This window comes from Mauremys mutica, chromosome 17 (assembly GCF_020497125.1).
Source record: "Mauremys mutica isolate MM-2020 ecotype Southern chromosome 17, ASM2049712v1, whole genome shotgun sequence".
NCBI classification, from domain to species: Eukaryota; Metazoa; Chordata; order Testudines; family Geoemydidae; genus Mauremys; species Mauremys mutica.
In genome coordinates, this window is record NC_059088.1 from 14,506,117 (window position 1) to 14,527,393 (window position 21,277).

Sequence of the window (21,277 nt, forward strand, 5' to 3'; positions counted from 1 at the left end):
TGTAAAATAGCTGTGAAATAGAACGAGTTACAATTCCTAAACACTGTACATCCCTCGTAGTTAATGGCTGCACACTGCCTGTCCTGTTCTAGGTGTATACAGGCATAAAATAAGACTACGTGTGAAAGCCTCTTGAACTGCATGCAGCCTGTCATAAAAATATAGGTGTTCTTGTTAGGTGGTTAGGCGTGTTTACCAGTTTACCAGATTCTAATATACCAGCTAATATTTACCAGTTTACCAGCTAATATAACTGGTGTGAGTATTGGTTAAAAGTGGTAACTGCAACAGATCCACTGGGAAGGGGACCTTGGTGGATTGGCATGTGAGTACATTTTCTTAGGCAATGGTGCACCACCTTGCTACACAGGAGGGCCACAGAAACCTAAGCACAACCTTGTGTGAGCCAAACAGATTCCACATAGTTTAATAAGATTTAAAGTCACCTGTATTGATTGATATTTTTAGGTCAGCTTGTTTCGTATGTATTTAGCTAGAAACAGCCTATGTAGAGCATTGTCTATTTACAGACTTGTGTGAACTAAAATGATGGAAACATGATGCTAAAATGCTAATGAATTGGCCGTTAGTATATTGTGCTGAAGCAGGTCCCGGGCCCTATGAAATGCTCTGGTGGGCCCTGTACAGCCCAGGAGCCATAGGTTGGGCACCCTGATGCATGAGCCTGGAATTGTTTTGCACTGTGGAGTCAGGTACCACTGGAGAGTTTTACTAATGGGCTTGAGTGCGGTTCCTTCTGCTTTAAGGGGCTTGGTCAAAATTCCAAACAAAGTCGAAGGATAATTGTTGAATAGGAATTTTGCTGCTTTCTGCTATGGATGTGTTATGTGATTCTTAAAACCTGGATGGTTCGCGTGTTGACCTGTTTTTCCCGTTTCTCTCAGTCCAATCATAAACCAGTGCCACTGTGCATTCCTTTCTATTATATGCTCTTGGCTGCTGTTGATGAGGGTAGCCAATAAAACTGAAAAATCAAATGTGAGTCCTTTCCTTTCGTTAAGCAATCAGTATCCAAAGACCCCTAAGACAGGTGATTTGGGTAATCAGCTGAGCAATTAACTTAACCAAGGTTTTATTTGATACCTTCCTTTCTTACGTGTTCACATTCTGTGCATCACCCTGACTGGCCACCAGGTGCCAGCACAATAGGGTGCTGGTCCCAGCCGGGGGCCAGGGAGTGTTACCTCACTAGTGATAATTAGTGATCAAGGGGCAGCAGGGGGTGTATCCCACACGCTGAGGCTGAGAAGGGCAGAGGCTGCCGGGCATTCCTGCACCGGCTCTGCACTCACAGACCTGCCCTGTCTCCCTGCACAGACTCCCTCCCTCAGACAGTTCATGGGGCAGCCTGGGCTGAGCTGGGGCTTGTGCAAAGCCACCCGGTGCTGACTGGCCCCTGGCCGAGCAGATGAGGTGACTGGGCTGCGGAGGCCCTGATAGGCTGCAGGGGCAGCCGAAAACAGAGCCAGCTCCTCTCCCATCCTGGCCAGAGCCCACTGGGGTGTCACATCAGGGGTTCCCAGACCCAGCCAGGGGTGGGCATCATCCCCTCCCTGTCTCTCCGGGGCCAGCCACGTCCACCCCTGGAACAACCCTGCCACCCCCTCAGCTCCTGGCAAACAGCCAAGCTGCCCCCTCCTCCCTCCAGCGGGTCAAATCTCCTGCCCCGTTCCTCCCCTCCCCCTCCCTGCCTTCTCCAGACACGCACTAGCTCAGCGCCATGCCAAGGGTCTGGTACCCTGCCCCGGCTGCAGAGCCAGGCGCGCTGGTGATGGGCGCAGGCAGAGCCGTGCTGGGAGCTAGCTGTCCCCCTCCCTGGGTGAATGGCCCTGCCAGGGATGTTATTCCTGTCACATGGAATTTACATTGATTCCTTTAGCTCCAGCCCTGCGGCTCGGAGCCTGTGGTCAGGCTCCTCTGCTGCTGTTCTCCACATCCAAGTGCCACCTGTGTAACCTTACAACCCACTCTAGCAGAAGTGGGCAAACTACGGCCTGCGGGACTGTCCTGCCCGGACGCTGAGTTCCCGGCTGGGGAGGCTCGCCCCGGCCCCTCCCCTGCAGTCCCCCCTCCCCTGCAGCCATGCAGGCAGCGCTCTGGGCAGCGGGTTGCGGGCTCCTGCAGGGCACATGGCAGTGTGTCTAGGTCTGGCCAGGCGGCACAGCTGCCAGACATGCTGCTCTGAGTGGCATGAGAAGGGGACGGAGGATCCCGGGGGGTAGTCAGGAGGTGATTGGATGGGGCGGTCAGGGGGCAGGTGGATGGGGCGGAGGTTCGAGGGGGGTGGTCAGGGGGCAGGTGGATGGGGCGGAGGTTCGAGGGGGGTGGTCAGGGGGCAGGTGGATGGGGTGGAGGTTCGAGGGGGGTGGTCAGGGGATGGGGGGTTGTATAGGTATGGGAGTCCTGGGGGGGCCTGTCAGGGGGTGTGGATAGGGGTCAGGGCAGTCAGGGAGCAGGGGGGCTGGATAGGGGGTAGGGTCCCAGGGAGGGGGACAAGCAGCCAGAAAAGCTGTGGTGCGGTGAGAAAAAGCAGCTGACAAAGGGCAGAAGTACTTGAGAGATGGAGATCAGGTGTTCTTGGCCCAGGTGGAGACGGCTGTGGGATGAGATTAGATTAGTTCAGTAACTGACCGATTCTAGGTCCCGCTGAGAGAATTTTTCGTTGGGGAAATGTTTCCTCTCATACTGGAATGAGTGTGGCCAGATGGCAGCGCTTTCCCTGCTCTGCTGTACGAAGGCTGGTTTAACCCAAAGCACTGTACAGCTGCAAGTGTAGCCAGACCCTGTGTCTCCAAACTGAGGCAGATTCATAAGAAGTTAATCATGTCCACACTGGGTCAGACCCGTGGGTTCCCTAGGGAGGTGGTGGAATCTCTTTCCTTAGAGGTTTTTAAGGTCAGGCTTGACAAAGCGACTGGCTGGGATGATTTAGTTGGGTTTGGTCCTGCTTTGAGCAGGGGGTTGGACTAGATGACCTCCTGAGGTCCCTTCCAACCCTGATATTCTATGATTCTGTTCCCCCCCCCCCCCCGTGTATAGTCAGCTTATAGATACTGACCTTTCCGAGGTGCCTTGAGAGCTACAGATGAAAAACACCAGCTAGAGGGGAAGGATGGCCCAGTGGTTGTTGGGCACTAGTCTGTGACATGGAAAACTCGGGCAATTCTCGCCAGACTTCCTGTCTGGGCTGGGGCCAGTCACTTTAGGCACCCAGCTTCCCTTGACATCTGTGACACTGCTTGAGTCTGGAGAGAGCCTGAGCCAATTGCTCTGAAATCAATGGAAGTGACGTGCTTAAATACCTGTGAATTTCTGGGCCTCAGTTTCCCCCTCTGTAGAATGGGGGTAATAGCCCTGCCCTAGCCCCAGGGGTGGTGGGAGGATAAAGACATTAATGAAGCCTGAAGCACTTTGAGCTCTGCTGATGAAACGCGCTGTGTAAGAGCTAGATATCATTTATTGTGCTGGCTTTAATGGCACTGGGCTAAGTCATGGTAGATGGGATCTGATCCCCACTGCCTTATTTTCACAAGTAATGGTAACTTGCAGCTTGGTCTGGAGTCATCTGAGCAGGTGATTCTCTTCCACCTATGGCAGCTTGCAGAGGATCTTCATGATGGCTTTGTTATACTCCTTGGAGGCTGGCTTGAACTCACTCACCAGCTCACTGAGCTCCTGAATCTTTGCCTCCAGTTGGTCTCTCTCTATGGCACCCAGGATCGCGCTGATAATCAAGTCGACACCCACGCCCAGTAACATGCCAGCCACGGCGCCAATCACGGAGGCACCAATCTTGGCCAAAACCATGGTTGTTTGGCTCAGGACTCTGCTTACCACCTGCGATAATGCCAGCTTGATGAAGAACCCCATGGCCACGGTCCCAGCGAGGCCGCTCACAAATGTGGCCACATTGCGCAGAATCCGCATCTTCGTGGCATCAGGCTCCTGGAAATCGTGAAGCTTTCGGTAGAGATCTGGCTCCAGGTTGCTCTTCAGCTTTGCATCGATGGCCTGCAGAATGTCTTGGATGGACTTTATGGCTGCGAGGAGTATGTCGCAGTTCTCCCGGACGGTGCCGTTCATGTTCATCTTAACGGGGTGCAGCTTGAACTGACAGTGTGTGTTTAAGGCTTCAATCAGCTCATTGGTGGTATCAAAATTGAGCTCTATGCAGTTGATCAGCTCCTGGTGTAACCGCGCCACCCTCTCCCGCCTCACCGGGTTGTCTGGGTACAGGATATCGCTCCAGGACATTCTCGGGAAAGCTGCCAGGAGAGGAAGGAGAAGGAGGCCTTAGCCAGAGCTCCCCACTGTGCCTCCCCTCCCCCAGCTCAAATCACAGACTTAGCTAGTGCAGAGACTCAGCTGCCATGACAACAAAAAAGTCTCCAGGGCTCTGATCCTTTAGGTGCCTAATTCCCCGTCAATCCGTGGTTGTTCTGCACCTAAACTTGGAGGTTCTAGGGTGGAAGGACTCGGGCCCTGTCTCCCCCCCCCCAAACCACGTGGTCTCAGGAGGACTGGCTGGCTCCTCCCTGCACTGAGCCTCCAGCTGGGAGGGGGAGAATCCGCCCAAGCAAGCTCAGGACTCTCAGCCCCACTCCCCAACAGACCCTAAATTGCCAGAGATCCCCTCACCCCGTCCCCAGCTACTGCCCCAGACACCCCCACTTCTCCTCCCACACGTTACCTCCCCACATTCCCCCGATCTCTGTCCCAGCCCCCAACCCCCTGCACCCCCAGCTCCTTCCAGCCCCCCCTCCCCCCCCGAATCCATCCGCCCCAGAGGCGCGGCAGCATCCCCCATCTACCCGGCCACCTCCCGCCCCAGCCGCGGCGCTGCCCAGTGCTCGGCAGTTGCATAACTTGCTTCCCTCCCCCGCCCGCTGGCCGGGGACCCAGCTGTGGGTCAGACGCTGCAGTTTCCGGCTGTCCGCAAATTAGCCTGTGAAGTAACTTGCACAAAACGCCCGGCCTGGAGCTGCGCGCAGCTGGGCAGCTTTGTTCTGGCGTCAAGGGGCACCTGGGACTAGTTTCATTTTTCGCCTCCTCCCCAGAGCTGGGCGCAGTCTCCAGTCAGGGTCTCCCCGCTATCCGGAGGGGATCCCATTTCCCGGCTGTTCCCACTCGCTAGTCACCAGTTTGCCCAGCCCGGGGTCTCTCTCGCCCGCTTGGCCACAGCATCCCCGGGGGGCTCACGGGCAGCTGGTTCCACAGGACACCTGGGTCCTTCCCAGAGCTGCAGCTCGCCAGGGTCCCCCTCTGGAAAGCAGAACCTCCCCACCCCCCTCCACCATCGGTTACAGACGGGGCAGCTCCCCCCAGCCTGGGGGCGACTGATATTCTTTGTGCCTAGATTGGCACCTTGCCGGGGGCTGCGGGAAACCCCCGTTCCTGGAGGAGCCCAGTTCGCCCGGCGATCCGGGGGGCTCTCACCGCACGGCCCCTGCTCCCATTTGTGCCTCCTCTGCCCGGTCCGACGGGGCGAGTTACCTGCTCGCCGGGCGTGTGGGAAGCTGCGGGGCCGTTGGCCTGGGCAGAGCTCGGCTCCGGTCCGCGGGCGGCAGCCTGGGCTCTCCGGGGAGGATCCCTTGGCCGGGAGCCGGAGCAGGGACTCGCCTTTATAGGAGGCACTTTCCCCGTCAGCCCCCGCGATCCCATTGGCAGGGCCGGGGCGCTGCTGTGGGCTGGAGCGCGGGGCCAGGGGGTGTCACATGGGCCTTCAAGCGGGTGTTACTGGGACTTTTCGTGCCTTCGGCTCCCAGTTCCCACCTGGTTTCCCGGAACTCCGAGTCTGGCTGGTTTCCAGGTCCCGCTTTTCCCCTCAGTCACGAGGGGCTGGAAAGATCCAGGATCTGATCAATCCGCAATCGCTTCCCGCAGCGCAACTCGGAGACCATCCTCCTGCCATGGAGGGAGGCTCCGGGCTTCTTCCAGTCCGGATCTGGCCAGTGCAGGGGGAGAGGGGAAAGGGGCAGAGTCAGGGCCCCCGGGTTCCCTGCCCAGCTCTGGGAGGGGAGTGCGGTCTAATGGTTAGAGCAGAGAAACCCCCAGCTCCGCTAGAGCAGCAGCGATAGTTGGCCTCAGGTCTCTGTGTCCAGCGTCCCCTTGGGCATTTGCAGAAGATGTAAAATCTGTTTTGTATTTTACCTAAAGCTGCGTTTTGGTTGAAGCACCTGGGAGGGCTCAGATCCGGTTGCAAAGGCTGGTGCAGGTCCCGGTTCCCAGGAAGCAGCGGGGAAGGAAGCGCTGAGCTGACCCTGGCCAGGCTTCTGAGCAGGGCGGGGGGTGTATTACCGAGGTGGGGGCAATTGGCAGGAGCCTCCCTATTGGTGGGTCAGGAGTGGCTGGGGCCCATTGACGTGACCCCACTGGGTGTGTCCCAGCCTGGGGATGCTGTGTAAGTGCAGGGCCTGCCGGAGGCTGGAGAGGCAGCCCAGGCCGGTGCCTTTGGAAGGCTCAGCGGTGCCACAGTCCAGGTCAGGGCCGGCTCTAGACTTTTTGCCGCCCCAAGCAGCGCACTGAATTGCCGCCCTGGGCTGGGGGGCAGTCCGTGCGCCCTTAGGGCGGCAGGGGCTCTGGGCTCCCCGCCGCCGCGAGCCCGGAGCCTTCTGATTCCCAGCCGCGGCTGGGAATCAGAAGGCTCCGAGCTGCCCGCGGCGGCGGGGAGCCCAGAGTCTTTTAACTCCCAGCCGCGGCTGGGAATCAGAAGGCTCCGGGCTCCCGGCCGCGGCAGGGAGCCCAGAGCCTTTTAACTCCCAGCTGCGGCTGGGAATCAGAAGGCTCCGGGCTCGCGGCGGCGGGGAGCCCAGAGCCTTTTAACTCCCAGCCGCGGCTGGGAATCAGAAGGCTCCGGGCTCCCGGCCGCGGCAGGGAGCCCAGAGCCTTTTAACTCCCAGCCGCGGCTGGGAATCAGAAGGCTCCGGGCTCCCGGCTGCGGCAGGGAGCCCAGAGCCTTTTAACTCCCAGCCGCGGCTGGGAATCAGAAGGCTCGGAGCTGCCCGCGGCGGCGGGGAGCCCAGAGCCTTTTAACTCCCAGCCGCGGCTGGGAATCAGAAGGCTCCGGGCTCCCGGCCGCGGCAGGGAGCCCAGAGCCTTTTAACTCCCAGCCGCGACTGGGAATCAGAAGGCTCCGGGCTCCCCGCGGCGGCGGGGAGCCCAGAGCCTTTTAACTCCCAGCCGCGGCTGGGAATCAGAAGGCTCCGAGCTGCCCGCGGCGGCGGGGAGCCCAGAGTCTTTTAACTCCCAGCCGCGGCTGGGAATCAGAAGGCTCCGGGCTCCCGGCCGCGGCAGGGAGCCCAGAGCCTTTTAACTCCCAGCCGCGGCTGGGAATCAGAAGGCTCCGGGCTCCCGGCCGCGGCAGGGAGCCCAGAGCCTTTTAACTCCCAGCCGCGGCTGGGAATCAGAAGGCTCCGGGCTCGCGGCGGCGGGGAGCCCAGAGCCTTTTAACTCCCAGCCGCGGCTGGGAATCAGAAGGCTCGGAGCTGCCCGCGGCGGCGGGGAGCCCAGAGCCTTTTAACTCCCAGCCGCGGCTGGGAATCAGAAGGCTCCGAGCTGCCCGCGGCGGCGGGGAGCCCAGAGTCTTTTAACTCCCAGCCGCGGCTGGGAATCAGAAGGCTCCGGGCTCCCGGCCGCGGCAGGGAGCCCAGAGCCTTTTAACTCCCAGCCGCGACTGGGAATCAGAAGGCTCCGGGCTTCCCGCGGCGGCGGGGAGCCCAGAGCCTTTTAACTCCCAGCCGCGGCTGGGAATCAGAAGGCTCCGGGCTCCCCGCGGCGGCGGGGAGCCCAGAGCCTTTTAACTCCCAGCCGCGGCTGGGAATCAGAAGGCTCTGAGCTGCCCGCGGCGGCAGGGAGCCCAGAGCCTTTTAACTCCCAGCTGCGGCTGGGAATCAGAAGGCTCTGAGCTGCCCGCGGCGGCGGGGAGCCCAGAGTCTTTTAACTCCCAGCCGCGGCTGGGAATCAGAAGGCTCCGAGCTGCCCGCCGCGGCGGGGAGCCCAGAGCCTTTTAACTCCCAGCTGCGGCTAGGATTTGCTGGGGCGGGGGCGGCGCTCTGGCGGTTGCGGCTAGGCGGCTCCGGTGGACCTCCCGCAGGCATGCCTGCGGGAGGTCCACCGGGGCCATCTGCCGCCCTCCCCAGGATGCCGCCCCAAGCGGGTGCTTGGCCCGCTGGTGCCTAGAGCCGGCCCTGGTCCAGGTTGTACCCTGAGGGCCCCGTCACAGCCCCTGGATCCATCCACCCCAGGAGCATCCCCAACCCACCCGGCCACCTCCTGCCCCAGCCGCGGAGCTGCCCAGTTCTCGGCAGGTGCAGACCTGCTCCCTCCCCTCTGCTGCCCGGGAGTCATAAGCTGAAGTTTCTGGCTGTCTGCAAATTAGCCCATGAAGTAATCTGCACAAAATGCCAGGTCTGGAGCGGGTCGCAGCTGGGCAGCTTTGTTCTGGCTTCAAGGGGCACCTGGGAATAGTTTCATTTTTTTGCCTCCTCCCCAGAGCTGGACGCAGTCACGCTCTCTCAGCTATCCAGAGAGGATCCCACCTCCCGGTTCCTATTCGCTATTCACCAGTTTCCCCAGCCCAGGGTCACGCTCACCCACTTAGCCACAGCATCCCCTGGGGGGCTCACGGGCAGCTGGTTCCACCAGGACACCTGGGTCCTCCCCAGAGCTGCATCTCTCCAGGGTCCCCCTCTGGAAAGCAGAACTCCCCTCCCACCCCCCATCGGTTACAGACGGGGCAGTGTAGTAAGATGAGGCTCTGAAACATAAACTCTTAGAGTCCCAGTATGAGGCCTGAGGCCTGAACTAAAGTAATGGTCAGGCCTTTGCGAACATACAGCAAAGTGAAGCTGTGAGGCAGAGGCAGGCCCTGCTCGCAGAAGCTGGCAAGGAAAGAGCTGATGCTGCAAATACCAGACACCAGATATCAGAACATTCACATACTTGTTCACTCCCCACAGATAACAAGGAACAGGCCGACCCATCCCACTGACAGGGCCAAAAGGGGAATACGAGGGATCGGGTTGTTTTGTTGGAACCAGCATGTACAAGGTGAGGGGCAGAACCTTGCTACGTGGAGGGGCTGCACCGCAGCACGTCAGGAGGGATGTGTCACTTGTTTGTGCCTGTGGAAGAAGGCCCCTGAGTGAACGTCTTTGTCCGGCCTAGGGGGCAGTGGAAAGTCCCGTCGGTGACTGAGCTGACTCCATTGCCAGGGAGCACATATGTACTAGCCAGGGCCGCACCTCAGCAGCACCTTGGGCTTCTGTGCCAGGGAGCTGGAGACTGTGTTTCTCTTCGACAATAACCTGCCCGGCTGCCTTTGTACCTTACTAGAGTCTGTGTCACTGGGGGTTCTCCCGGGTCTGCTGGGTCAGCGATCTGCCGAGCCGGGGCAGCACCCAGAGGAAGCACACACCACAGCGGGAGCACCACAACAGGCAGCTCCCCCCCATCACAGCGACCGCCCCCCCCCGCCTGGGGGTGACTGATATTCTTTGTCCCTAGATTGGCACCTTGCCGGGGGCTGCGGGAAACCCCCGTTCCTGGAGGAGCCCAGTTCGCCCGGCGATCCGGGGGGCTCTCACCGCACGACCCCCGCTCCCATTTGTGCCTCCCCTGCCCCGTCCGACGGGGCGAGTTACCTGCTCGCCGGGCGTGTGGGAAGCTGCGGGGCCGTTGGCCTGGGCAGAGCTCGGCTCGGCTCGGCGGGCGGCAGCCTGGGCTCTCCGGGGCGGATCCCGTGGCCGGGACTCGCCTTCATAGGAGGCCGCTCCGTGTCTCACTGTCCCGGTCAGCCCCCGCGATCCCATTGGCGGACCCGGGGCGCTGCTGGGCCGGAGCGCGGGGCCAGGGGGTGTCACATGGGCCTTCAAGCGGGTGTTCCCGGGACTCAGCTGCCGCTTCGAGCTTCGGCTCCCAGTTCCCACCGGGTTTCCCGGAACTCGAGTCTGGCTGGTTTCCAGGTCCCGCTTTTCCCCTCAGTCACGAGGGGCTGGAACGAGCCGCGATCTGCTCGAGCCGGGAGCCAGCGAGCCCCGCCCGGGACCTGCTCCCGCGCCGCACCGGGGCCAACTTTCACTCTCCGCCCGCCGGGAGCTTTATAAGGAGCCGCGGAGAAGCGGCGCCGTCCGCCCCCTCGCCCGCAGCCGCGCCGAGTGACGACAGGTGAGAGCTCCGGTCCCGGCCCCTCTGGGTCCAGCCAGCGGGAGCAGCAGCCGAGACCCCCCCACTCCCAGCTGGCTGCGGAGAGCCGGGCCGAGACGCCCCCCCACCCCCCTCCAGTCTGAGCTGGTTACCGAGGGCTCATCCTCGAAATACGGTACCCCTAGATCTCACGCCCCCCCCCACAATAACCTCGCACCCCCTTCTGGGGCAGGACCCCCAGTTTCCGAAACGCGGACGTTTTCGAAATGATCCTCTTCAGGGGGTGCAGATCACTTCCAGCCGGGGTCATCACTGATCCACAGCCCCGCATCCAGCTGCTTGGGGACCCCGGGGAACCTTTCCGGGTGCAGCCCTGTCGGGAGCTGGAACCCGCAGCCAGCCGCCGGCCCCTGGGTGCGATGCGGCCCTGCAGGGTATGTCTGCGCTGCAATTACACACCCCTGGCTGGCCTGCCGGGCTGCAAACTGGCAGTGTGGACATGCAGGCTTGGACTGGAGCCCAGGTGGTGGGACTGTGCCTGGGGGGACGCTCCCAGAGCCTGGCCTCCAGCCTGACCCCAGATGTCTACATGGCAATTTTTAGCCCCCCAGCCTGAGTCAGACCAGTCGCCGCCGTTCCGGGGGGCTTTTATTCCAGTGTCAATGTACCAGAGACTCCCCCATCGCTTCCACACACCCTGTCCCCTGGCTCCACCCCAGTGGCGCGCTGCCTCCGGTTCGCAGCAACTGCGAAGTGGGTAATGGACTGATGTGCTTTGCAGCCCCATCTCGCACAACAGCGCCCCTGTACCTCACCACCGCCGGCAGGGACAGTTCCTGCCTGAGAGTCGTTAGTTAGAGAGAGAGTTGTGCCCTGGAGCAGGAGAGTGTTTAATCTTATTAAACTTAAAAAATTATATTTTCTAATGTCATTCTGTCTCTCCTCATTAGCCATATAAATGTCAGATCCCTTTCTGGGTCTTGCTGGGCTCTCGGCATCAGCAAGATCATGAGGCAGTGAGTTCCACAGGCGAAACTGAGGGTTGTTGTGAAACAACGTTCCCTCTACTCCAGTTCATAGGGGTTCCCTATCGGTTCCATCACACATCCCCTTGGCCTTGCACTGGGGATCCTGGAGGGGAAACTCTTTCACCCTCTCACCTGCGCTCTCCGCTTTGTTTCCCAGCCCCGCGATGCTCTCCATGTTCTCCAGCACACAGAGCGAAAGAGAGAGGCTTGTGCGCGCCAGCCAGTCCCTGCTCGACTCCCTGGAAGGATGCATCTCGGCCACCCACGCGCTGCTCGGCCTCCTCAACCAGCACCTTGACACCAGCGTGTCCCTGGAACCGGTGGGGGGCAGCGTCGGCGTGGGGGAGAACCTGGAGCGCCTGCTGCGGGCAGCGCGGGAGATGCACGCCGCGGCGGAGCAGACGGACAGACACGTGCGGAAGAACGCCAGCCGGGACCTGTACGCCCGCCTGGCCTCCCCCCACACCCCGCTGCAGGAGAAGGGGGCCATCGTCCGGGACTTCCACCAGGCCACCATGGGGATCTTCGGCAGCGTGGGTGGCCCCGTGGTGGCCGTGCTGCTGCAGAACGCCGGCCTCCCCGAGCGGCTGGAGGCGGCTCTGCGGGCGGCGGAGGCCTCCCCGGTGCTGCGCCTGCCGATGGACGCCCTGCTCTGGAGCAGCGAGGAGATCGCCAGGGCTGTTTCCGCTCGTGCCACCCCTGGGGACCCAAGTGGGGAAACGGCTGCAGGGCCCCCCAGGAACGGCCCTTTCTCTGGGACCAGCGTGGTGCAGAGGCTGGGCGACCACCTGCCCGATGTCCTCACGGGGCGTCGTGCTAGGAACGCCCTGGCTGCGGCCGCCCGGCACCTGGAGCTGGTGCTCCAGGCGCTGGCACCGGCCTGCAAGTCTTTCCAGTTGGTAGCTGCCGCGGCTGAGGTCTACATGGCCCTGATCTCGGAGCAGCAGCCGGGAACGGGAGAGGGGCCGGGCCAGAATCCTGCCGGCGTCGCCCATTGAGCTGCGCAGGCAGAGCCATGACAGCGCCCCCTCGCCGCGGCACACGCACGGGCAGGCTTTGCCCCGGGCTCTGCGCCGGTTAATGAGCCCGGCAGAGCCCAGCATGTGGGGCTGGCAGCCGGGAGCCGCCGCAAATCAAGGGAACTAAGCAAAACCGCACACCTGAGTCGTACTGGTTTGTCCCGGCTGGCGAGCTGGGCCAACGGTCTTAGAACCAGGCTCCCCTCCCGGCCCCTGGTGTAAATCAGGAGTAACTTGGGGGGTGGGCGGACAATGGAGCCAATTTCCCTCTCTGATGTAAATCAGGAGTAACTCCACTGATGTCAAGGGGCCAATTCCCCTTCACTCTGGTGTAAATCAGGAGAAAGTCAGGAGAGGGAGGGACAGGGGGGGCGTCAAAAACCTGAACCACAAATGTTCTGGTTACAGTTATTTTTCCTGCAGTGTGTGTGTGTGTGTGGGGGCATTTGATGAAAAATCAAAAGAATAAAAGAATTGATTTTTTCAAAACCCCTTTCTGGTAAAAATAAAAACCCAGGTGGTGGTTTGGGCTGAAAGTTTGTGGTTTGGGTTTTTTTAAAAACTTCCGTTTTTTTTTTAAGAAAAAAATGTTGCAAACCTTAACCTGATTTTTCTTTGTTACTTCAAAACTGACACGTTGGTCCCAGTTTTGGTTCCAGGGGTTTTCCCAGTTTTTGCGAACTGCCTCGTTTCATGTGCAAACAGGGAACCCAGATCCCCCGGTATCAAGGGCTTTGTCTGAGAGGCCCCCCAGGCCAGGCACGATAGGGGTGGCCGGGGGGGGGGGGTGAGTCAGAGCTCATTCCCCAGCGGGGGCTCCCAGCCCCTGTGGGGGTTGGGTCTGGGCTTTGACCCGGCCTGTGGCGCTTTGGGCTCAGCCGGGCCAGAACCCACCTGCCCACAGGGCCCGAGGGTGGAGCAAGGGGCTCTGGAGTCGCGCTGCAGCAGAGCCAGCACCAGGCAGCAGATGCTGGGGTCAGGGAGTCACAGGGCTGGTGCTCTGGGACAGTCCCTGGGGGGCCTACAGCCGGCCAGCCCCCCTTAGGGTCTCGCTCTGTCACCAGGGGAAGCCACTTGGCTTCACCACCTCCTGGGAACCAACCTCGGCGCCTCTAGCCCCCTTGCTCCCTCCAGCGACTGCACCTGAGGGAGCCGTGTACCCCAAAGGGGGCACTGCCCCAGCATCTGCTGGGGCTCCCAGCCGGCGGGGGAAGGGCAGGCAGGTTTGTTAGGTGGCTGCTCCCGGCATGGCCAGTCCTCGGTCAGCCCAGAGAGCCGGAAGCTGCAGCCTGGGCCACGGCTGGGGGGGAGGGGTAGCTAGTGGTTTGGGCATTGGCCTGCTAAATCCAGGAGTGTGCGTTCAATCCTTGAGGGGCCCACTTAGGGATCTGGGGCAAAAATTGGTCCTGCTGGTGAAGGCAGGGGTCTGGCCTCAGTGACCTTTCAAGGTCCCTTCCAGTTCTAGGAGATTGGTATATCTCCAATTATTACCTTTATTACCTATGGGCAGCTCCGGGCCCAGCCAAGCGTGTCTGCCCTCAGCCCCTGCTCTTCCAGCTGGCTGCCTGCAATGCAGGGGGGGCGTCACCCTGGGGGTTAGTTACTAGGTCAGAAATGTCCCAGCAGGTTGGCTTTGCCATTGTCTTTGTGGAGTCGCCAGTGATTGGCCCCAAGTTGAGAAAGCCGGGATCAGCTGCCCCCGGTGGTAGCCTGCCCGAGAGAAAACGGATCTTTTCCAGCCCCTAGGGCCCAGCATGGCACATAGGGGAAACCGAGGCACACACGGTCTTCACACAAAATAGTGGAGACACTTCCCACTGCACTACTCATGCAGGTGCAACCTGAGACTCACAGGAAACATGCGTGAGCAGAACTCTCACGACTGCCAGCTGGTATGGACACAGCCACGGGACTGAATAAATCCCCCACCCCCATGTATCTGGGGTGTGGGGCGACACACACACACACACACACACACACAGAGTGGGGCTCGTCCCCTTCAGCAGGGGCGCACACACACAGCACCTCTATGTCCAAGGGGTTCCTGTGTGCGTCACATAAGTGCTCCCACCCCCAGGGCTTCCCCTCATTTGACTGGCGTGTGTGCCCCAGCCTGCCGGGTGAAGTGGTGTCTAATGGTTAGAGCGGGGAGACTGTGAGCCAGGACTCCTGTGTTCTCTCCTGGCTCTAGGAGGGGAGAGGAGCGGGATCTAGTGGGTAAAGCAGGGGACTGGGCCAGGACTCCCTGCAGCTGGAGGGTTTGGGGCAGTTCTGCCAGGGTCATGACATGTTTGCGGGCCCATCTCCCAGTCCCTGCCCGGCCCACTCCCCCTATTGGGTGGCAATGTGAAGGCACCAAGCACCTGGTGGTTGGAGGGAGGAGCGGGGGGGAGATCTGAGGCCCAGGCCGAGGACCCAAGCCCATGTGTCACCCCTGGCTTGTTGGCTCTGGGCCACGGCCCAGCCCCTCACCCACATTCCCTGCCATTCCCCTGCGCTGGACCCACAGCTCGAAGTCTTGGGATTCCCCAGCCTGGTCCCAGCTGCTCCGTTCGCTGGCTGGTGTCACCCTGGGGTAAATCAGGAGTAATGCCAAGGGGGCCGATTCCCTTCACTCTCACCTGGGGGTAAATCATTTCTGCAGCTCTTCTCAGAACCCTCCCCAATTGTCCAATGTCCTGTTTGACGTCTGGCTCCCCCCCAGAGCTGGGTGCAGTCTCCAGTCATGGTCTCCCCCATGCTGTATCCAGAGGGGTCCCCACCTCCCAGCTCCTATTCTCTAATCCCCTGCTTCTCCAGCCCAGAGCCGCGCTCCTCCTCTCAGCCAGAGAGCTCCGGCCCAGTGGGTTCCACCAGGATCTCTGGGTCCTTCCCGAATTGCTGCTTTCCAGGGTACAGCCCCCACCATGTAACTCCTACCCACATCAGTTGTGTGCCCCTCTTAGCCAGTGCGCTGGGGGCTCATGGTGAGTTGATTCTCCTTCAAAATCTAGGGATTTCTCCCAGGTCACAAGAGGAGTGCAGGAGGGTGCGGCAGGGGTGGGCCGGGCTGGAGACAGGAGAGCAGGACTGGCTGGCTTCAGGCAGGGGGGTGTGGCAGGGGTTGGCTGGAGATAAGGCAGGGCAGAGGGTGCGGCAGGGGCTGGCTGCGGGCAGGGGGTGCGGGTACAGGGGGTCCAGCCCACCCTGTAGGGTAAGTGCCCCCTCCTCCTCCCTGCCCCACCGGGGTAGCAGCAGCAGCCTGGGGTCGGGGGCTATTTAAAGGGTCCGGGGCTCCCCTGCTTCCACTGTCCCAGCCCTTTGAGTAGCCGAGGGAGCCCTGGGGGAGCAGTGCGGCTTCAGAGGCAGGTGGAGCCCCCCACTACCCCAGGGCTCGGGGGGTTATTTACAGAACCACGTTGTGTTGTCATTTGCACCAATGCAAAGCGGGTCTAGAATGCTGCTCTTCTGGCTCAGGAGAGTTCTCCACCCGCTTTGCACTGGCGTGAGTGAGTTTGCAAGGTGCTGGCAATGGAGAATCCGTCATCCCTCAGACAGTCCCGTCGGATTTACAGGCTGCTGGTGATGGTCTCAGGAGCCAGTTTGGAGCCTGCATTTCCATGTGATGGAAACCAAAAGCAACAGGCTGAGCAGCCCCTTTCCCAGAAATGGGGGAAAGGCAGGAAGCCCCCCTGGCTCTCAGTCAGTAAAGAAAACTCTGGCAGAACTTAATTCTTGCACGGAAACATAGCTGAGGGTCTGGCATTTGGAGCTGTTTAGCCTGGCGTCCATCCAACAGCTGCATGAAAGCTTCTCTCCCTCCGCAGCAGAAGATGGGTCCATACAAGATATTACCGTGATGAAGTTGTCACGGAGTGTGGGGGAGTGAGGGCCCTGCACCCCCGGCTCCCAGCGATTCACCAGGACTCTCAGCCAGCCAGTAAAGCAGAAGGTTTATTCAGACAACAGGAACACAGGCCAGGACAGGTCTTGCAGGCACAGACAACAGGATCCTCCCCAATTAGGTCCATCCTGGGGTCCGAGGAGCCCCACAGCCCCCTTGGGGAGTCAGAGCCCTGTCTGTCCTTCCCTCCTTTCCCCAGCCAGCTCCCATCCCCCAGTGCAGATCGTCCTCCCAGGCCAACACCCTCCACTCAGCACTCACAGACCACAGTAAGAACAGTCCCAGTGCGTCACAGAGGTCCCCGGGGTGCAACATGAAGTGTGGCACTGCTGAGCCTCTTTTTCCCACCAGCCTAGGCTGCCGCTCACACTGTGCTGCTGCTGTCAAGCTACACCCCTCTGACAGGCCCTGCCCTCACACAGCCACCCACAGGCAGGGAAATACCCAGCTGAGTTCCAGGAATGCTTCTCCCGGCCGCTCATGAACCAGCAATAGCGAGGTTCCAGCAACTCCCCCTTCCCCCCCTCCCCGCCGCCCCCCGCAGCTTCCCAGCCTTGCACCGCGCAACTGCACCATCCGGTCCTGGTCACAAGCCTGGCGAGTGTGAGTTCATTACCCAGGTCACCGCTTCTGCAAAGGAAAGCGGACGTGCACCGCGCTTTGGGACCTGAGCAGATTTTCCAAGCACTTCAACCAAAATACAGAAAATATAGGTAAAATATAGAAGAGGTTTATTAACTCCACAAAACCAGATTTTAAGTGATTATAAGTGGCAAGCGTAGACATCAGAGGTGGTTACTTAAGAAACAAAAATAAAGTTGCAGTTTACATTGGAGAAACTAAACAGGATTTGAATCGAGCAGTGTCTCACCCTGACAGATGGTACAAAAAGGTCACAGATGCTCAGTACGTAGGCTGAGACTCTCTTCCAGCTTGGGACCACCTCCCCCAGATCAAAATCCACCGGATGTGTTTCCAGGTGTTGAGTAGTGGGGGGAGTGAGGCCAAGTGATGATGTCACTTCCCCTCTTTATAGTTTCTTCCAGCTTGCTGAAAAGATCTATGCTGCGACACGGGGGTCAGTCAGTCCCCATTGGTCAAGCAGTCTCCATTGCTCACGTGATCTCTCTGAGAAGTCTCCGTTGCATACAGTCATTGGCAGTGGAGTCTTTCCTTGGTGGGTGATGATGAGCCATGAACCGCTGTCTGGCTACTCCATTGTTGTACCTGAAAGGTTGGTTGTGGGTGTTCCCAACCTCACAGTGTATTTCAGTAACACACCCAGCAGTACCTCATAACTTCACATACAATGATAGCACGTACCATCCCACAGCATATTAATGTTCAACAGAGCAAGAGTTTTAAAAATAATACCCCACAAGGCAGACTGAGTACAAAACCTATCATGATATGTCAGTGCTGAATAAGGGGGTTCCAGGGTGCTGCTTTGAGGTACACCTGCCATTAACAAAAATCCCCTTTGGACCTCACTGTGTGTCTGTGCAATACCCAGCAAGGACCTTGCTCTAAGTCAAGGTCTGTGCACAGACTAGTGGTGACAGGTGCTGAGCAGAAAAACTGCTTAGCCAACCCTCTGTCGCTCCAGCTCCAGTGCAGGGAGGTGAATTGGAGCTGGGCAGACCACCTGGCCCTGACTGGGGAAGCTTGAACAGCTGCTGCCTCATCAGGCTGGGGCTGGCTCAGAGCCCCAGGGGAAGGGAGCTGGAGAGAGGAAAGCTGCACTACAGGGAAGGCAGGGAGGGGGTTTCCCAGCTTGGCCCCTCTCTCCTGCCGGTGGACTGCAAGAAGGGGACTAGTGTGGTGGAAAGGTGGTGGGAGCCCAGCCTGTAAATAAAAGCACCAGGTGGGCACCGCACCTAAAGGTCCCTGTGTGACATTCTCAGCCCAGCGGGGCAGGAGCCAAGGGGGGCCCTGCAGGGACGCTGTTACACTAGCACAATGGGGGTGGGTCCCTGATCTCTGTCGGGTCCCATATCTCAGTCAGCGCTGCCCTGGTGCAAATACTAATAAAAGTTGTACCTTGGGAGGGTTTAAAAGCATCTGGCGGTTAAACCCCAACCGGAGACTAAATTCTTAAATTGCTCCTGTCAGATTTCTGTTTTATTCCTGAGCTGCAACTTGAGCTCCTGCTGCTGAATTTAGACACTGACGTACTTGTTGAGGCAGAGTTTAGGGTTGACCGGGTGTCTGGGAATTGCTGACACTGCTTAGACTAACCTGGGGAGGGGGCAGAGTGTAGTTGCATTGTTTTGGGCTCTGATAGTGGTTGGTTCATATGATGCTATGAACCAATTTGTTGCACTAGATTTGCTGTGTACTCTGCAGTCAGGAACCAGCGTGCGTTCCATCTCCCTGCTCCATGCACTCATTGCCCAGGGTTTAGTATTCTGACTCTTGCAGACACACGGTAATAAACTGATGTGACCTGGCACTTTGTGCATCTGAGCTTTATTGCTCTTCGAAAAACACAGATTAAGGGGCACCAGCTGCACCCCGGCAGGTTGAGTATTTCTACTTTGGGAAGGGAGCAGATATTCAACTGGACACCAGGAATATCCAGAGTTGTCATAATTAATCATTGCAAAAATGCGGGAAGGGACGTTGAACCTCATGCTGAAGGGCTTAAACTGCTCTTAATGATGGGGGAGGGAAAGGCAAGGCAAACTATGGGGAGAGGTTCTCCCACATCTGCTACTGTGAGGTTATTACACCTTCCTCTGTATCTCCTGTGCTGGCCACTGGCAGAGGCAGGATACTGATGTAGACGGACTTCAGCTCTGACCCCATCTGGCAATGGCTACATTCCAGGGATGAATTTGGGGACCAGATTATTTTATTTGTTACACCTTCAGGGCCATGGCTTGGGATCTAACCTTCCTCCAGACTTCCAGTCCTGCCCGGTGCCTGGCTAACACTTCGGCACACATGGCACTTGGGCACAGATCTGTGTTACTGGAAGGTGTTAACTGTTGTGTATTTGGTTGTCATGGTTTTTGTTCCTATGGCAACTGAGTTAGCTTATTAGGGGATAGCCCAACCGGTTTCGGCCGGTTGGGTGAGCTCTGTGTCTGTAAATAAAATGGTAGTTTTGTTAGCTGTCTGCTCTCTGGCCTCAAGTGATTTCTTCCTAAACCGGCCGCCTCCAAGGATATAACAAGTGGCGACGAGGGTGAGATTCCAGTGCTGCTCCAGTAAGAGAAGGAAGTAGAAGTCAAGGTAAAGAACAAACAAACAAAAAACCTGCTTGTTTGCACTGACTATGAAAGTGAAACTAAAAATCATGGCTACTCTGACCAGGCCACTGGACCTTTTGATGAGAATACAGAGCAGTGGCATGTGTATACTGAGCGTTTTGAGCTTTTTGTTATTGCAAATGACATTACAGAAGCGAAGAAAGTGCCAATATTCTTAAGTTTTGTAGGGGCTAAAACCTACTCCCTGCTACGCAGCTTACTACACCCTGTTAAGCCAGCGACTAAATCTTACAGTGACATTGTGGAAATCCTGGGGTCTCATTTCTCCCCAAAACCACTGGTAATTGCTGAAAGATATAGGTTCCACAAAAGAGACCAAAAGGAAGATGAAACAGTTGTACAATTTGTAGCCATTTTAAAAAAGCTAGCAGAACACTGTGAATTTAAAGAGATGTTAAATGATGCCCTGCGTGACAGGTTAGTGTGTGGCCTCTACAGTGAAGCTATACGGAAGCGCCTACTGATAGAGGCTGAGCTTACCTTACAGAAGGCCATTGATATTGCTGTCTCCATGGAACTGGCTACAAGGGAGGCGCAATACATCGGTGCATCCCCTAGGGTGCAAAAAGTGTCACAAGAACCAACTCACAAAACAGTGCAGAGACAAGAATGTTACCGCTGCGGTAAGCCGGGTCACCAGGCATCAGAATGCTGGTGTAAGGACCTGGTGTGTCGACACTGTGGCAAAAAGGGACACATTGAGTGTGCCTGTAAACAAAAGAAAAAGAGGCCTGTGGTCCGGCCGACAAAAAGAGGAACCCTGCATACCCTAGAGCAGACCCAGGATGATCAAGGTGACACCTCATCGCAAGAGGAAATGCCACTGCATGTTTTGTCTTTGGCAGTGGGCTCACATGAATACTGGGTAACCCCGTTGTTGGATGGCAAACCTTTACGCATGGAAATGGACACCGGTGCAGCCGTCTCGCTGGTCTCCGAGCAGGGCCGGCTCTAACATTTTTGGCGCCCCAAGCAAAAACAAGGAGCGCCGCCCCTCCTCCGAGCGTCACACCGCCCAAGGCCCCATCCCCCGAGCGTCACCCAAGCCCCGCCCCCCGAGCGGCACCCCACCCAGTCCCCACCCTGAGCATTGCCCCGCCCACGTCCCCGCCCCCCGAGCGTCATGCTGCCCAAGGCCCCGCCCCCTAGCGTCACCCAAGCCCCGCCCCCCGAGCGGCGCCCCGCCCAGTCCCCACCCTGAGCATTGCCCCGCCCAAGTCCCCGCCCCCGAGCGTCATGCCGCCCAAGGCCCCGCCCCCTAGCGTCACCCAAGCCCCGCCCCCCAAGCGGCACCCCGCCCAGTCCCCACCCTGAGCATTGCCCCGCCCACATCCCCGCCCCCCGAGCGTCATGCCGCCCACGGCCCCGCCCCCCGAGCGGCACCCAAGCCCCGCCCCCGAGCGGCACCCCGCCCAGTCCCCACCCTGAGCGGCGCCCCGTGCCCCGAGCGTCACGCCGCCCAAGGCCCCGCCCCCGAGCATCACCCAAGCTCCGCCACCGAGCGGCGCCCCACCCAGTCCCCATCCTGAGCATTGCCCCGCCCACGTCCCCGCCCCCCGAGCGTCACGTCGCCCAAGTCCCCGCCCCAGCCGAGCACCGCCCAAGTCCCCGCCCCCCCAACACGGCACCACGTCTCCTAAGCCCCTCCTCCCCCCAGTGCCGCCTGGCCAAACAAAAAAAAATAAAAACAAACCCCGAGTGCCGCCCCCTCCCAAGGTGCCGCCCCAAGCACGTGCTTGGTAGGCTGGTACCTGGAGCCGGCCCTGTCTCCGAGACTGTGTATAAAGAAAAGCTACAGCATCTTCCGCTTAAGGCAACAAAAACTGTTCTGAAGACGTATACGCTGTGCCCATGTTGGGCACTATTGATGTTAAGGTGGAGCTCAATGGACAGGCTGCTAAATTGCCA

At 59.1% G+C, this 21,277-nt stretch overlaps 1 protein-coding gene across 4 annotated transcripts; it reads right to left on the reverse strand.

Moving 5' to 3' along the window:
• Positions 1–3,443: 3,443 nt before the first annotated feature.
• LOC123351701 (single-pass membrane and coiled-coil domain-containing protein 3-like) lies at positions 3,444–9,762 on the reverse strand. Of its 4 annotated transcripts, none has more exons than XM_044991258.1 (2): positions 9,663–9,762; positions 3,444–4,286 (listed from the first exon to the last, which is right to left on the reverse strand). In XM_044991258.1, exon 2 carries the CDS (start codon positions 4,273–4,275, stop codon positions 3,610–3,612), a length of 666 nt encoding a protein of 221 aa, XP_044847193.1. In that variant the 5' UTR covers positions 4,276–4,286; positions 9,663–9,762; the 3' UTR covers positions 3,444–3,609. The 4 variants fall into 4 exon arrangements, with proteins under 4 accessions (XP_044847193.1, XP_044847192.1, XP_044847194.1 ...); XM_044991257.1 differs by lacking the exon at positions 9,663–9,762 and adding an exon at positions 5,515–5,617; XM_044991259.1 differs by lacking the exon at positions 9,663–9,762 and adding an exon at positions 5,386–5,517.
• Between the last annotated feature and the right edge of the window lie 11,515 nt (positions 9,763–21,277).